Source organism: Chlamydotis macqueenii, chromosome 26 (genome assembly GCF_036417535.1).
Source record: "Chlamydotis macqueenii isolate bChlMac1 chromosome 26, bChlMac1.mat, whole genome shotgun sequence".
Classification (NCBI taxonomy): Eukaryota; Metazoa; Chordata; class Aves; order Otidiformes; family Otididae; genus Chlamydotis; species Chlamydotis macqueenii.
Genome location: NC_141581.1, coordinates 3,882,937 through 3,899,417, shown reverse-complemented (window position 1 = coordinate 3,899,417; position 16,481 = coordinate 3,882,937). Strand labels below are relative to the sequence as shown.

The 16,481-nt window shown below is 41.0% G+C and overlaps 1 protein-coding gene across 5 annotated transcripts in view; it reads left to right on the top strand.

Moving 5' to 3' along the window:
• The window catches only part of PTBP1 (polypyrimidine tract binding protein 1), a 30,945-nt gene extending 15,042 nt beyond the window's left edge, over positions 1-15,903 (top strand). For 3 of the 5 annotated variants that reach the window (XM_086767442.1, XM_086767440.1, XM_086767444.1), the window contains 13 exons: positions 1,133-1,208; positions 1,987-2,159; positions 3,141-3,287; positions 4,531-4,701; positions 5,481-5,591; positions 5,953-6,127; positions 6,692-6,781; positions 8,072-8,220; positions 10,929-10,962; positions 11,466-11,558; positions 11,931-12,147; positions 12,400-12,477; positions 12,882-15,903. In XM_086767442.1, coding sequence (XP_086623568.1) covers positions 1,184-1,208; positions 1,987-2,159; positions 3,141-3,287; positions 4,531-4,701; positions 5,481-5,591; positions 5,953-6,127; positions 6,692-6,781; positions 8,072-8,220; positions 10,929-10,962; positions 11,466-11,558; positions 11,931-12,147; positions 12,400-12,477; positions 12,882-13,014 — 1,596 coding nt within the window. In that variant the 5' untranslated portion in view covers positions 1,133-1,183 and the 3' untranslated portion in view covers positions 13,015-15,903. The remainder of the gene's footprint in view (positions 1-1,132; positions 1,209-1,986; positions 2,160-3,140; positions 3,288-4,530; positions 4,702-5,480; positions 5,592-5,952; positions 6,128-6,691; positions 6,782-8,071; positions 8,221-10,928; positions 10,963-11,465; positions 11,559-11,930; positions 12,148-12,399; positions 12,478-12,881) is intronic. The other 2 variants (XM_086767441.1, XM_086767443.1) reach the window with 2 other exon arrangements.
• Positions 15,904-16,481: the final 578 nt, after the last annotated feature.

The following is a 16,481-nucleotide window of genomic DNA, read 5'->3' as shown; positions in this document are numbered from 1 at the left end:
CTAGAATAAATGTATTTATGTAATTCCGCAATACCAGTTTTGATTCTAGCACGAATTTGTTTTAGAATTTTGTCAAATGTTTTCTTCCTCCGTAGAGTTGAAGTGCACAGTGCTGCAGTAAGAAAAATCAAAGAATCGAGATGTTGGGATATGCTGTGCTAGTTACAGCTTTTGATTTTGCAGGTAGCTATGTTGACTTTAATGTAAAACAACTCCTAGTGCGAAAGGCAGTAGAGGATGGGGTTACAAAGATTCTGTACCTGTGGTACTCTGGTTTCTCTGCTTCAGAAAGCTAGTCTGTCTTTTAATTTCAATGTGCTTACTGAAGCTATGGTACTCTTGTCCTAGAAGTTGTTGCTGCCGTTGTGGGGATTGTGGCTAGGAAACAAGAGACCAGTGACCCAAATAGTTCTATCTGGACCTGTTTCTGCTGTAAAATTTCAAAAGTAGCTCTTTGCTAGTAGCTTTGCTTTCCTGATCTGCCCTTTTTTGGGGGTAGAGAGGGGAAGAGATCCATTTCTTTCAGGTCTCAATTTCTCCAAGTTGCATCTTCTGCTTATAACTGGAAAATACACGTCTTTGGATCGTAACTGCTAAGTCATACGCTAATGGTTTTTGCCCGCTTCTGATAACTTGTCTTTTGCTTAAGTCTTTCTTACTCCTAGTAACCCACGGGAAAATAATCTCTGTCCTCTTGATGAATGCCAGGAGGCCTATCTGTGTTGCTGTTCGTGATCATTTACAGTATTGTTCTAGCTTAACCTAAAAGAATTAAAATCTTGTCTGATACGAGTAGTCAGAAATATGCTATTAGATACAATAGGAAAATGTGAGGATCAATGCACAACACTGCGTTTAGCGGCTTCAGACAATTGAGCAATGCTTCATGTCCTAAGATTCCTAGTGCTTAGCTGAAAAGAGATATTGGATAGTGCTACTCAATTACTAAATTGGATCTTACTTATATTTAATTTATGATGGAGGTGAGGTTCACTGCCCACTGTCAGTATATTTTCACTTACACTTCTGTCCAGCTTCTCTATGCCTTAATGTCAATTGTTCTGCTTTAGGAGTACCTGAATAGAATTAAAAAAAAATGCTGTCGGTTTACCTTTCATCTTTTCTTTTCCAGCGGGGATCTGACGAGCTTTTCTCTACTTGTGTTACTAACGGACCCTTTATCATGAGCAGCAACTCTTCTTCTGCAGGTAATATTGCCTATTAAAAAGAATAGCAATTGATAAGTATTGCAGATACTGTGAGGAGGTCTGTTTTTTCCCCACTTAGTCTTAATTGTAAAATCTCTTCATTTTTAGTAGTTATTGGGCCTTTTGTAGGACAGTGCTGAAGGGTAATACACTTCTGCCGTATACTCTTAAAAACTTATTAGACTGAATACAATTGCTGCAGGCCAGTTGCTAAAATTGTTTTACAGAATTGGAACATGCAGGTTTTGCTGTAAACTGTTAAAGCACAATTTTTTCATGTAGGGTTATTTTAGCTGTATGTAGTATTTTGCTATTTGGGAGTCTTACACCATCTAGAGGTTAGTAACACCACCAAAGACAGTATCCTTGAGTGCTCAGTCCAGAATTTTCCCCTCTGTCCTTGTTAGTGCCTTGAATTGCTTTATTTTGAGCTACTGTTTATTGACTTTTGAGTCCCTTCATGTTCTGCCTATGGCCTCCCTGCCAGACTGCGTTAGCTCGTGTCTCTGGTGGTGTGCTGCTGATGGTCTTTGCCATATGTGTAATCCAGCTGATCTAAAATTACATTTTGGTTCATATTTGTTTTAATACCACTTGCTTTAATATGTCCCCTTCAGACTGCCTCATTGCCAAGAATACTGCTCAAAGTGAAAAGGAATAAAGCAGCAATCTAGAATTAGTGGCTCAAACCTACACAAAGTAGAAATGTGGGTGATTATAAGTGTGTGCATGTTCTTTCAAACCCACTCTAATACAAAGTAACTCTTGCTTTTTACAGCTAATGGAAACGACAGCAAAAAATTCAAAGGTGATAGTAGGAGTGCTGGGGTCCCATCCCGAGTAATCCATGTCCGTAAACTCCCCAGTGACGTCACGGAGGCAGAGGTCATTTCTTTGGGCTTACCTTTTGGCAAGGTCACCAATCTTCTAATGTTGAAAGGAAAAAACCAGGTATTGTCTCTGTAATTGAAAGCAGGGATTATGTCAAAGACTTGATGAGTTTGTCATCAGTAAACCAGATCCAAGTAGCTTAAGCAACTGTCAGGTATTAGGAGTCAATAACTTATGCATACCATTATTTTACTTTTCCATTATTATCCCATGAGCTGTAGAAAATTATTTTCAGACTGTACAAGGAGCTAAGTCTGTAATTATAGGTTATCAGTTGTAATTAGCATTATGCCTGGTTTTAAAATTACAGACCAGGTAAACTATTTGGACGGCAGTGACATGAGTTGGCCTTTTTCACTCAAGCCAGCTTGACAGTTGAGTAACCACCAGTGTAACTTTGCGTATTGAGGACACCTTTACAGATACAATAAATGAGCTGAGTAAAGCTAAAACTCTTGGGTAATACAAAAGGTGTGCACTAATTTGGTAACTAAAATAGTCTTACAAATTAAGGAGTAAAAAAGCAAGCCAACTTTAATCATCGTTTAAAATACTATGTCTTTAATCTTAATTATGAAAATGTGCCTCTGAGGTATTGCGTGCTGTGATTACATGTAAGTACTTAATGCAATGACTTGCTGCAATCCCTTAAGTTCTTGTTTTGAAATAGAGAAGACCATAAAGGTACGGAACAGCAAGTGGGCTTACTGCTCTGTAGAGAAGTATGGAAGGTTTCTTAATATAAGTGTTAGAGTCTGGATTGTTGCCGTATTCTTGTGTTCCTGCAGACTCTTCCGTCACTACCAGTTTCCTAAATATATGTAGCATGGAGATCTTGGGATGAGACTGAAACATTAAATACAGTCAGTCTGGTACAAAACCTTACATGTGAATGCAGTTGTGAAAATCAAGTACAATTGCGATCCAAATGGAAGTTCCTCCTAAGGTTATCAGTCGTGTAGTGCTGTTATCAAGTGTTAATGCTTTCTCCTAGTGTGAGCAGCTCTGATAATGTCAATGTTGGGTTTGACTTCTGCGCAGGCTTTCATCGAAATGAATACAGAGGAGGCAGCCAACACAATGGTAAACTACTACACCACAGTCACTCCAGTCCTTCGAAGCCAGCCCATCTATATTCAGTTCTCCAACCACAAGGAGCTTAAGACAGACAACTCTCCAAACCAAGCAGTTAGTTTTTGTTCTTCGTGTTGTCGTACTGGGGGGAGGGACAGATGGTTCTCTGCTACTGTTTTGATTTGTGCTGCTCATGTGGGCCTGGGAGGGTTTTGAGATTCAGTTTAACTGTCAAAGTGCTAAATGGAGCATACTAGCTTCTAGCTTATGGAATAAGGGCTGCTATAATAGCTTTTATCCAAAGTCTCGGCAGGCTGTTAAATGAGCTCCTGAAACGGCCTTAATGTCAGGGGGAGAAAATGCGGAGTGAATATGAGATCATGAGAAGAGGTGTTTTAGTACTCTTCAGTTAGAAACAGTAACCGAATACCTGTCTAAAGAGTTGATTAATGTCTAGTGCGTTAGGATGTTTGTTTCTGTCGTGTGAAAGAGTTATATAAAATGAAACTCTGATGGGGCAACGCTTGTGTCTGCAGTAGAGTACAACCTGTTGCTGGCAAGTGCTAGCTTTGAGGTGGACAGCACCTGAACACAGCAGGTCTTAAGGCTTCGGGCTGTCTAGAGTTTCTGTGCAGGATGTGCTCTGTATAGGGTAAAAAGTTCCCTTTTTCAGATCAGCTGCTCTTGGCGATCTTTCAGGACAGGAACACTGGAAAGAAGTTCGAGTTACTTGTGCCTCCTTATCAGGGATGCCAGAGTACATCCAGTTTGCCTCCTCTCACTTTTCAGGCTGACTTTCATCAGGATCAGAGCATCTAATGCTGTGCAGATGAAATGCTGCTATTTGGTGCATCTAACAAAGCCAGAGTCTGGTGCACAGCAGTGAGCACATCATAATGTTGTACATGTGAGGGGGACTCTAGAGGAAAATTCCAAGTCAGTTCTCACTCCTGGATCCCTCTAGCAGATGTGCATTGATCTTTCAGTCTTAGCAGCTTCTGCAGTATTTTGGTGATGGTGTTTCACCCCAGAAGAGCTTAGTTTTTCCTTTTTTAAACACTGGAATAATTTTGCTGCATCAGTAGATGCTGAGCAAGGTTCTAGCAGTAGCATAAGTACTCCGTATTTTATTTCGTTTGTATTTTTGCATGACTCTTACTGGTTGGGATGATCTGTGTTGTCCATATTTAAAAAGTGCTAAAGTCGTTGCATCGCCAGCCTTAGGAACAGTAGATTGCTTTCTGTTCTGCTAACTGTTGAGTTCTGCTAGTAGTTTGCAGATAGGAAGCTCAAGAAAAGCTGAATGTGTATTTTTGCAAGCAGAAGTGTTGGTCTAACAGAATGTTTGGTTCTGCAGCGTGCCCAAGCAGCTCTGCAAGCAGTGAATTCTGTTCAGTCTGGAAACCTAGCGCTGTCAGCCTCTGCTGCGGCAGTAGATGCAGGAATGGCGATAGCTGGCCAGAGCCCTGTCCTGAGGATCATTGTTGAGAATCTCTTCTATCCTGTCACTCTAGATGTTCTGCATCAGGTAAAACATGTCACCACAACTTCTAGGAGACTGTCCTGGAGGAAGGAGTGGCAGCAAATAGTGAATTGTTGTATTTGCAATGTCTGTGTTCTGAGAGCATGTGTTTTTTATCTGTATAGTTCAAGTTCTGAACATAGCTACTTTCTGGAGACCCTGACACCTATGTGAGGTTCTTCTATTTTTGGTCCCCATCTGGCCAGACTTTTAATTTCCAAAGACTTGATTGCTGGTCTATTTTAATTGGATTACAGTCTGGTACAGTGCAAGGGACAAATATTTATGTTTTCAAGGCAGTTGTTGAAGTTTTGTTTAGGGTTTAGCAGAAGTAGCTGCTACACATACCTATGCTGAGGGTAGGGGGAAACAGATACAGTGTTCAGGAATCATTTAGACAGTAGCCTGTTTGGAAAGCTTCTGCTGTGCTTGCTTAACTTAATCTTCATGTTTAAAATGCAAGCTTGGCTGCGTTTAAGAGTCCCTGAAATTCTTGGAAAAGTTCCAGTTTGAAAGTGTCTGTGAATCTTCCTGTGTAAGAATTCATAACAAGCAAAAACTTTATTAAGCAGGCTGTTCAGTCACCCTGATGTTTTTCTAGTCTGGTGCCACGATGCAAGGTAAAAATGCCCACAATGTAGTTTAAAACCTAATTTTTTTTTTAAGTTGGAAAGCTAACAAGGTGAAAGGATAACTTTTGTTGTTTCTGCTTCTAATAATGGAGGTCAGTGTGAAATTAACTTACTGGAAATGTGATAACAAGATATGCAAATATTATCTTGCAGATTTTTTCAAAGTTTGGTACAGTTTTGAAAATAATTACATTCACGAAGAACAACCAATTTCAGGCCCTGTTACAATATGCTGACCCAGTGAGTGCTCAGCATGCCAAACTGGTGAGTAGTATGCTTGCAGTGCTAAACACCTGAATTACTTTAATTTAGACTTGCTTTTATTAGTCTGGGATTAATGTTAGAAACAAGCATTTTGGAGTGGTTGTATTAGGTTTACGTGAGCATTACCCAGATCGTATGTGCAGGTGGGAGGGAGTTTCCCCACAAAGAGCTAGCTAGCTTGGGTGAGTTCTGGAGGGGGTAAAATGAAGCAGTGCTTTCTCCACACAAAGCAAGATCCCTGCTCCGTCTGAAGATGCACACTGGTACCTGGGATGATGTAACGCCTTCTCTCTTCAGAGATATGTTGCTGTGATCTTAGTCTAAATGCATCTTGGATAAAGAATTATTTGTTTCCTTGCAGTCTTTAGATGGACAGAATATCTACAATGCCTGTTGTACGCTGCGCATAGATTTCTCAAAGCTCACGAGTCTCAATGTAAAATACAATAACGATAAGAGCAGAGACTATACACGACCAGACCTGCCTTCTGGGGATAACCAGCCCTCTCTCGATCAGACCATGGCAGCTGCTTTTGGTGAGAGCAGGACATAACTATGTGTGTCTGTTGGGGAAGGGGAGGGGATGTAATCCTAGTGTGTTTGGTCGTATAGCATTTTGGAATACAGTGTGGCTAATGAGGAAAACTTGGGAACCCCTGCATTGGACTGGTGCAGAACACTAGAAGGAACACAGGGACGCGGGCGCGTGCTGCTGCTCTGAAAGCTCTTCTCTGTTTGGGTGAGGACTGTCAGGTTTTCCAGCTGTCCGTGCTTCTAGTGCCATCTGCTGTTTTGCAGACAGCATGGACTTGGGCATAATTTGGGATGTTGCAATCTGTGCTTTGGGAACTGTTGTGGTTAAACAGTTACAGGAGCTACTAGCTTGTGTTCTGGTCAACACCTGCATCCCAACGGTGGTTTCAGTGCAGCAGAGTTGGAGGGGGAACAGGTTTTGTAATTTCTTGAAGTTCAGTGTTAGGTTAGAGGCATTTTTTTAATTACTGTTTATGTAATGTTGAGGGACAGATCAAGACATTCCAGTTAAGTCTAGAGTATTCTTGCTATTGGATGTCTTTGTGTAATGTGTGTATCTTTCCCAGGTGCCCCAGGAATAATCTCCGCTTCTCCATATGCGGGAGCTGGCTTTCCTCCTGCCTTTGCAATTCCTCAGGCTGCAGGTACTGTATTTCGTAAGTTGAAATTTTTTATAGGTTTTCTCTTGTTGAAGCATGTTCATGTTTTAAAGCTAAGTAGTGGTTGTTTTTGTTGGGGTTAGTCATGTAAATTCTAAATGCTGCCGTTTAGAAGGGAAAGGTGTTTCAGTACGTAATCTCTATGAGGAGTGCGAGCGTGCAGCAGTAGCACCTCTGGGCTAGGCAGTGTCCCAGTGACAAGAGGAAAATGAGTAGCAGGAGGGGAGAGACAGTAAAGGTAAAATTTAAAATAACTGGGGGAGATGAGGGAGGAGAACAAATTTTTTATATTGTATTTTCTCATGTGGCTGCAGAGGTTGGGAACCCACTTTGACAGCTGTAAATGTGGTCAAAAGCAAGGAATCTTTGGGGTTTTAAAAAATATTTTGGGTAAAACTAGTATTCGAACAAGAACCTAAGTACATACACTGTTACAGTTGCACTGTGATGTTTACAGCTCATACTGCAGGTAACAAATTATTGCTACTTACAGAAGTAGCCAAGTGTCTTGAGATTAGTCTTGGGTTTTGGGTGCTAAGTATGTTTGTTGGAGTGCTAGACTAAACACATTTTGCTTTTTTTCGTAGCATACCAAGCTATGTTGACTTTCTTGTAACTTCATGGAATTTCTTTGCTTATGACAAACAAGCACAGATCAAACTGTTGAACTGTTAATGTTTTGTTAATATCCTGTCCTGCTGGGGAAATATATACTGTGCCACTTGGAGAAGTAATTTCGTTTAATGGATTACTAGCAATTTTCTTGAACTCTAAAGCTCATACAGTGAGGTGCCAGCTGTTACCATGAGCAGCCTAGAAATGCCTATAAATAAAATTAATGTTTCTCCATTCAAGAAGAGATCAGCTGATGGTAGCATACAATATCTGGCTGTTACCTGCATGGTTACGGAACAAAGCATTTTTGGCATGCACTGGTTGGAAAGACCCTTACAAATGCACTGTTTGTGACACCTTTCCTGCGCCAGCAGAGCTGAGGCTTTGTGCTGATTCCGCTTCTCGTGAAACATGCAGAGTGTTGTAGTCAACAACATAGTGTGGAGAGACACCTGTAAGCACCAGGCACTGCAAGAGCAAATACTATTGGAAATTAGAACATTTCCTGCAGCACCAGAATTGGAGGCTCCCGTTGCTCTTAGAATATATGGTCACTGTGTTTTGAATGGTTACTTGCATGTTAGAGGTGTGCTGTTCTCCCTTCTGGTGCAGCAAACACACTAGAGTACGTGCTGTTAATTTCTTTACTGGTTAATATTCTTTAATTTCCAGGCCTGTCAGTTCCCAATGTTCATGGAGCACTAGCTCCTTTGGCTATCCCATCAGCAGCAGCTGCGGCGGCTGCAGCAGGACGGATTGCCATTCCCGGCCTCACTGGGGCAGGGAACTCCGTTCTGCTGGTTAGCAATCTGAATCCTGAGGTTAGTGGAGTCCTAACTTTACTTTTTTCTCCTTCCTGTTACCTCTGCTTTCACTTTCTGAACACACTGTGCTGAAACTCATTGAAAGTGAAATCCTACTGTGTCCTAAAGGAAACAGCAAAACTAGAAAAGCAGATGATGCGCTCTGCCAGCTCTAAAACTCAAAGCAGATCAGTACTCTAGTTACTGAAGGGAAATGAGAAAGTCTGTCTCAAATAGCAATCTTGCTCTTCTTTGGTTCAAAGCCAAGGATGCTGCCTGCCTGCTCTTGTCCCATAAAGACTACAATGCCTGCCCCTTGCTCCCTCTTTTATTTGGAGTCTCCCTGCCATTACCATGGAATTGCGTCATTTGGGTCACAGAGTAGTCATGTGCATTCTTTCTTTTCCTTAGCATGTTGTAGTTTTTAATACATTAATTCAGAACTGCAGAGAGAGTTCATTCTGACCTCTGCTCTTTCTGTGCAGTGTCTGGACCCCTGCCAGCTTGACTTTGTACCTGTGCAGTATTTCCTCTGCCATGTGCTTGCACATTTTCCCTTTCCAAGATTCCTGGAAGTTTTTCCTTAGCTAAACCCCTTAACAGCTTACAGTTTACATTTTCAATTCCGCTTAACTTAGTGAGTTGAAATATTTGGGTTTATTTAAAAATAAAGTGGTATTTGAACAAAAATGTGCTTTAATGATACAGCATCACGAGAGAATTTGATATGGGTATCTTGGATTTTTCTTCAGTCAGCTTTTGGCTTTTTGTTGGATTGAAAGTGTAGAATCTTCTAGCGTGTGCAGTAGAGTATGATGAGTCTCTGCTGAAAAACACTTTAACTGGTGGGACTGCGCACACAAGTTATACTACTCTGCAAAGCTATAAAACTTACCAGTGATGTCAGAATAACCACAAAACCTCTTATGCATCAAAGGGGAAGCCTGGATGTGATGAATGATCAAAATATTTAACTCTTGATGAGATGAACCAATTGAATCAGTGTTCCAGACTACTCTTTTTATCTGTCATTACTGTTTTCTCCAGGGCATGAAATAATGGCAGGGACTGTGATACAGCTTTGGTTTGGATGAGTTCTCTCTACCTAGGAATTCCTGTGCCATTCCAAGAACTGTCCTCTCTGGCTTGGTCCCAGTGACTTGCTGTTCAAACAGAAGTCTTAAACACTGAGAGCTGGTATCATTGTTCTGAACCAATGTGATACTGTCAAGTGTGTGTTTCTTGGGATGGTCTTTGTTGTCTGGAAGGCAGTGACAGGACAAAGGACTATGCTCACCTCTGTTTAACTTGCACGTGTTCACAGCTCTGAGCAGTGTCTGAATGGTGTGCGTAGTTCTTGTTTAAGTAGGAGCAAGCAGTTATTTCATGCCTTGTGTTTTTTAATGAGCTCTCACTATCCATCCAGCTTATCTTTGGGCTAGAGAGACTTTGATACTTGTACTGAAGCTGTGAACTAACAGACCTGAAACTTTTTCCATTGCCTGTATAATCAGTGTTGTAGAAACTTACCTGTGCCACAACCAGTTAGTTAAGAGACAGTATTTCTCTGGAGTGACTACTCTGTGATAATGTGTAAGGTTTTTTCTGAATCTGAGTGACGGAAACTGAAATTCCTCCATTTTTTTTCTTTCCATGATGAATGGAAGAAGTCTGCTTGTCCCAGCTTGCATTGACTTTTACTTTGAATGCAGACTCTCGTCTGTGCGCAAAGTTGGTGTTGCCGCGGGGAGCAGAGATGCTTTTCCTGCCTTTCTGGCTGAGTGACGGCAGGTTTGGGTTTCTGCGTGGTGAGGTCACAGAGATGGAAGGGAATAGACTTCTGTTGAAAATGAGGTACCAAGTTCCTTTAGAGCAAACCCTTCTGGCCGATCTTTGAGGGTTTTTTGTAGTGGTACAGCTGCTCATCTGGATAATCTTTTATTTTTAAAGACAGTTATTGGCGTTTAAATTGGGCTTCTGTTGTTTTGTTACAGCTAAGTATTGCAAAACGGATTGCTTCCCATAGTCACTGGTCCTAAACCAGCAAATACAGCTGTGTTTTCCACTTGATCCATGAAGTAATTTCTTCTAAGAAATTCTTGTAATTGGAAAAAAAAATTTTAGTCAAATTTTAGGGGATACTGTTGCAGTTGAATTCGATATTAAAGCCTGTAGAAGTCACTCTGTTGTGATACTGTCTCTTACTTCTTTGTATATCTTAAGTAAAAATGCCTTTTCTTTATCATTGTGTTCCACTAGGTAAAACCTATTAACTGTTTCTGTAAACAAGTTATTGTATGTAGAATTCTATAAATCTGACTGATGGAACACTACATATTTCCTTATGTATTTACTGACCTGTGTTTTTTGCTACTTTTTTCTTTTCTCCCCATCCCTGAATTTTTTTTCTTCCCCTGATCCGGAATTTCTTTGCCAACTGACTGCACGGTACTTCTGCTTCCTGTTGTTGCTTGAAACAAAAAATAAAAACATTCCCCTTCCAAAAAAAAAAAAAAAAAAAAACCAAAAAACCCTGCTCTTCGGAAACCAACCTGCCCTTCAATATTAACCATCTTGAAAACTTCATCATCCATCAACCAATTTCGCCATTTCCTGCGGGGACTCTGCCCTTCCTCGTTGTGGACGATTTGTGCAACCTCGCTCTCCCCTTCGATTCCTTACCTCTTCCCTGTCCCTCCGCTGCCTTGCTCTGCTGTTCTCTAAAGAGAGTTACACCCCAATGCCTCTTTATTCTTTTCGGTATGTTATTATTCACACTTTTTATTACCTTGTTTTTCATTTATTTGAGATTACTTTTTTGATACTTCAAAAATGTACAGTTTGCAGTTTGCCATTTTTTTTGAATGCGTAATTTCATTTTTACATTGTTTACTTAGTTTGCTATTTAATTTAGTTTGCCTTTATTTTACGTTCAGTTATGCATGGTTTATTGCTTTGCATGTCTTTTGTAAGAGTTTTAAATTGTGATAGCATGCTAAATTGTCCAGTCTTCTGGCAGTAAGATTTTTGCTTTTTGCTGAAACCCAGTATCTTTTCTTTAATGTATTGTTCCATTATTATTCTGCTATATAAGAATTTTCCTTAATTAGAGCAGAATAAGTAACCATGGTTGGAATGAGATCAGTTCTGGTTGTGAATGAATGTTTTTGCTGTTGGATTGATTAGCTAATATTAAGTTGAAAGAGACTTCATTTTTTTTTTTCCCCTACCTGAGACTGTTCTTGTTTCTTCACTTTTTGAAGGAGTCTATGGTGATGTGCAGAGGGTGAAGATTTTATTTAATAAGAAAGAGAATGCCCTAGTTCAGATGGCTGATGGAAACCAGGCCCAGCTTGGTAAGCAAGCTTAAAAGTATCAGACTGTTAGCATTAAGAGACCTAATGGGTAATTAAAGCTTTGGTATCAGTACTTCCTTCTCTTCCAAAAAAAAAAAAAGACCCAAAACCTGAATGTGTCCTTGCCTGCATATGTAGTATGGCTTTAGGGCAACTTTGGAACAGGTATCGTTCATTTGTGTGAGATAATAACCTGGAGGGAAAACAGAATAAACAGTACAGCAAGGCAGAGTAATGATGCCTGTTGTGCAGTTCCTGGAGGACGTGAGATCTGTGTATGGACAAAGTAGAATGAAGTTCTGGCTTTGATTTAAATGTCTGGACAAAAGTGTGAAATACCGTTGTAGTCAGCGCTGTCTTTAACCGTTGCAGCCATGAGCCATTTAAATGGTCAGAAGCTTCACGGGAAGCCAATCCGCATAACGTTGTCCAAGCATCAGACAGTACAGCTTCCCCGCGAGGGACAGGAAGACCGAGGTCTGACTAAGGACTATGGCAATTCTCCTCTACATCGTTTCAAGAAACCAGGCTCCAAAAATTTCCAGAACATCTTTCCTCCTTCTGCCACTCTTCATCTGTCCAATATTCCGTGAGTATCTGCATTAAGAGTTCCTGCGTTACTTGTGTAGAAAAATGTTTTCAGATTTAGTGTGAGAGTAAATACAGTCAGGTTTTGCTGCTAACAGAAGGAAAGCTTACCCATCTTCTTGTTGTTCCTCATAGCCTTTCCAGTCCAAGAAGCTACAGTAGAGGACTTAGAAAAGGCTCTGGAAATCGGGTTTTAGAGATTAATTTAGTCTGTCAATGTACATTTGACTGGAAAAATGTGTATTTGTTTCAGACCTTCAATAACTGAAGAAGACCTTAAGATGTTGTTTTCAAGCAATGGTGGGATGGTCAAAGGATTCAAATTCTTCCAGTAAGTGTTTTCTCATGTCCTGTCCTTACGCTGGGCCTTTCAGTGTGAGCAGGGTAGAAGCACTTGGTTCTGTCAGAGTTCCAACTCAGGCTAAGTGAAAGGTGAGCAGAGTCGCCACTAATGCAGTATTTGACTCTCTGGAGTAAAGAATTCCAGAGCAACTCTGGATTGAGTGCGTGGCAGGTAAGAGCTGATGAAAAAAACTGTGGTAGCTGAGTGGGAAGTTTGGATATGCATGTTGATCATATAGATACACTCTTCCATATAAAAAGGGAGTATTGCAATTACCTGGGTAGTTAATTTTTTGCTGGCCTTTTTGAGTGCTAGGTAAGAAAACTTGCATCAAGTTAGGCAAACTCTGCGTACGATAGCACTGAATGTGACTTAAACTTCTGTCTTGCCAGGAAGGACCGTAAAATGGCTCTGATCCAGATGGGCTCTGTGGAAGAAGCCATTCAATCACTCATCGACCTCCATAATCATGACCTGGGTGAGAATCATCACCTGCGTGTGTCCTTCTCGAAGTCCACCATTTAAAGCTTTGGAAGGCGTGAGACAAAATGGACTTGACTTAAAACCTCTTGGGTTCAGCCTTGACCTTAAAAGACTGAACACGAGGGTTTCAACTTCCATCATTCCAGAAAAAAAGCCACTTTAAAAATGCAGCTGAAGTGACCTTAAAAGACCAGAGATTTTATTTTTTTAAAGAGAAATCAGTTTACCGGTTTTTAAAAAAAAAAAAATTAAATCTAATTCATATTGCTAACCTTGCGGTGATGGGTAACAATCTTGACTGTTCAAATAAAAATCACAAGTTGAAGTTTACACTTTGGAACCTGCTCTGGGAAATTCCCCTCCCCTCCTGCTCCTCCTCCCCCAAAAAGCAGATCCTAACAAGTTTATCAGGTTTCACATTGATGCCTTTCTTAATTTTCTTTACCCATCCATGCCTTGAAAGACCTAAAACCACTGTGTAAATTCACTTTGGCGCCTTTGAGTCAGGATTTTGCAACATGCGTGGTGTATAGGAGCTCCCAACTCGCCCAGCACAAAACTAAGTTGTGTCGATCTTACCTTAACTGTGCATCTGCTATCCTGTGCCTTAAACCCTGTACTTCTTTGGGGAAAACATCTGAACTGTAGGGAGTGGATTGGGAGAGTTGAGGGGAATGGGTGAGCCCTGGCTTACTGGATCGGCTTGTTGTAGTGAAGAAGTGAAGCTGGCAAAGTGGATAAAGAAAATAACGAGCTTTGACTCTTCAGGCAGTTGTATCCCACTGTCCATGAAACGTCGCAATCTGCGTAGTGTTGTGTGTCTTCATGCCACTTTCCAATCTGCTCGTGGTTTATTGCCATCTGCAAACCTGCCGGTGGGAGTTATTTGAGATCCTTTGTCCGTAACATTCAGACTAAGCAGAAAGGTCTGGGTGGGGAAGCATTCCCAAGGCCAAATCACATTCCGTTGTCAATAGCACAGGCTCTGCCCTTCACGAGAGCTTTGATCAAGACACAAAATTAACCACTGTTGGACACTTGTGAAGACGAATCATTAAGAGTTTGTCAAAATTGTGTGTGTATATATATATATCTAAATACTTGGCTAGGATTTGAAGAATTATTGGATATCCCACATTTAGAAAGGTGTTCCTGTGAGTCACCTTCGCGCCCCTGATTTGAGATTAACAAGACCAATGTAGCTCTGCCATCATTCTTATAGCATGTCTTCAGCATTTGAGCTTTTTGTTTTAATTCTTGTATTATACTTTTTGATGCTGTTGCTGTCATCTGTGCCTAGCAATATTTCCAGTTGACCAAATATTCTAATCTCTTTATATGCAAAAGAAATAGTTTAAGTACCTTTTTATAGAATGATAAGATGGTATAAACATAATCTAAATTTACTCCTTTGTGGTATTACCCTTGTATACTGTACTTTCTTTTTTTTTTTTGTAATGAAACTATAGGGCAGGAATTTAGTTACCAGGCTGAGGTCATGACTGAGGATGAGTAATGTAATGAAAACGATAAAACGTGTTAAGCAAAGCGTATTTTTAAAGCAAAGTGTTTGAGATAACGAGCACAAGCAGCTTGTGAATTTAAGTAAAAGGACCCAGGCTAAAGATTTTACCTTTTTAATCTATAAGCCCAGACCTTTTAAGTTACAGGAAGGGAATTTATTAAAAGTAGAATGCAGCAGATCGTTTTTTCCCAATGATACAACCATTTATTTTTTTCCTGGCTTACAACTCTTTCCTGGGCCATTCTGCCTTCTATTTTGTGTGATCCGATGTTGCCTTACATTTCCCTCTAACCTGCAACCTGTTCGGATGCAAAATAACAAGAATCTTGTACTTTTTTTCAGGGTTTTTCTGCAAATTGTGGACCAAAGTTTGTTTTTTAATTGTCTTAGTGTTGCAAGTTAGATTTCCTTGCTTAGTGTGGGAGCTCTTGACTTGCCTAGCACTGAGTGTTTGGAAAAGTCTTAACTTTCCTTAGTTCCTCCCTGAACTCTTGAGGATGTGAACTGTGCTGGAGAAGCATGCGAAGTCCAAGTGAGGGTTCAATTTGGGTTGCTGGCATGAGATTGGTAATCCTTGTCTGCCTTAGTCTCTGGCTGGTGGCTGAGGAGCGCGAAGCCGTCTCCAGTGAAAGCATTGCCCCAGTTGAGCTGAGGAAACGTTCAGCTGCTGAGTGGATGCTGGTTTCTGTTAACCTGGCCTGTTAACGAAGCCTTCTTGTCATCTGCCTCTCTGGAAAGCTGTGTGTTTCCTTGCCAGCATCTTCATGTTCAGGAGGGCAAATTCAGGTGTCTCGGTGGTAGTTGTCACCTAGAATTAGTTTGCTCATCTCCCTCCCCAAGCGAAAACTCCGCTCCTCCTGCCGCCGGGGAGCGCTGGCTGTTCGGCCGGCGCTCCTGAGCGTGCCGCTGTGTGGGAATCCATGCGCAACCCAAGTGGAACGGCTGTGGTTTAGCTTTTAAATGCATTCAATCGACCTCACCCCAGACTCTGGGAAGAGGCTTATTGGAATGAAACCTGTCTGGTGGCCTCTAACACTGATTTGGTCAACCCACAGGCTACATATATTTTGCAAAACGCAAGCAAATCATTTGAGGTAACCCCGGAACCCAGGTGATTGCGGGTTTTTCCTTTGGATCCCTGTGTTTGCATGTAAAGAATGTGAGTAACAAAAGGGTGTACATATTTATAATTTTTTTATACCTGTTGTAAGACATGAGGGGGCAGCAAAACCCAGTTTTTTATGGTGAACAGATGTATTGTATATTTTGATAACAGCTATTACAGGTTCAGTATTGTGGAAGGTGGGGTGGGGAGGGTAAGCATACACAACATCAGAATTCCATTGCCTCTTTCAAAGAATGTTTGTAATGCAAAAAGAAATGAAATTAAAACTATTTTATAACAACCTTTGTACCTTTCTGTAGCTCTATTATTTACTGTTCAGATTGTAGAAAGCAGTTATTGGCCAGTCTGTACTTGTGCTTTCAATAAATTTCTTCTGTATTCTTTGCTTCTGATTTTCCTATCTTTTTATTGTGCCTATTTTGCTTCTGATTTTCCCTTCTAATGTAATTCCAGCTGCCTCATTTTGTATAACTTTGACTCTTCACATACCTCTGGGCTGGCAGCGTGTTTGTCCCTGTCAGCGTCTCTGCAGAGCGAGGGGCGACGAGCCCGGAGGGGTGGCTGCCGCCCGCGGATCCATTCCGGCTGCTCACGCTCCAGCCCTGCGGTGCCTGAATTAAAGTTCAGAGGTATGAGGCTGTAGGGCCCTAACTGATGCTCTGCCTTTGTCACACTCCAACACTTTTTTTTTTTTTACTTCATGTTCCTAAACTTTCCATATATTCCAGCTAATATCCATGAAATAACCCCCTTTCAAGTCAAACACGTCCTGCTCTCTGTAGTTTTGTGCTTTAGATGTGTCCAAGCTCTCTGGCAGGCTGGATGTAGTGTGTTTCACATCCGGCCTGAGCAGGCGCC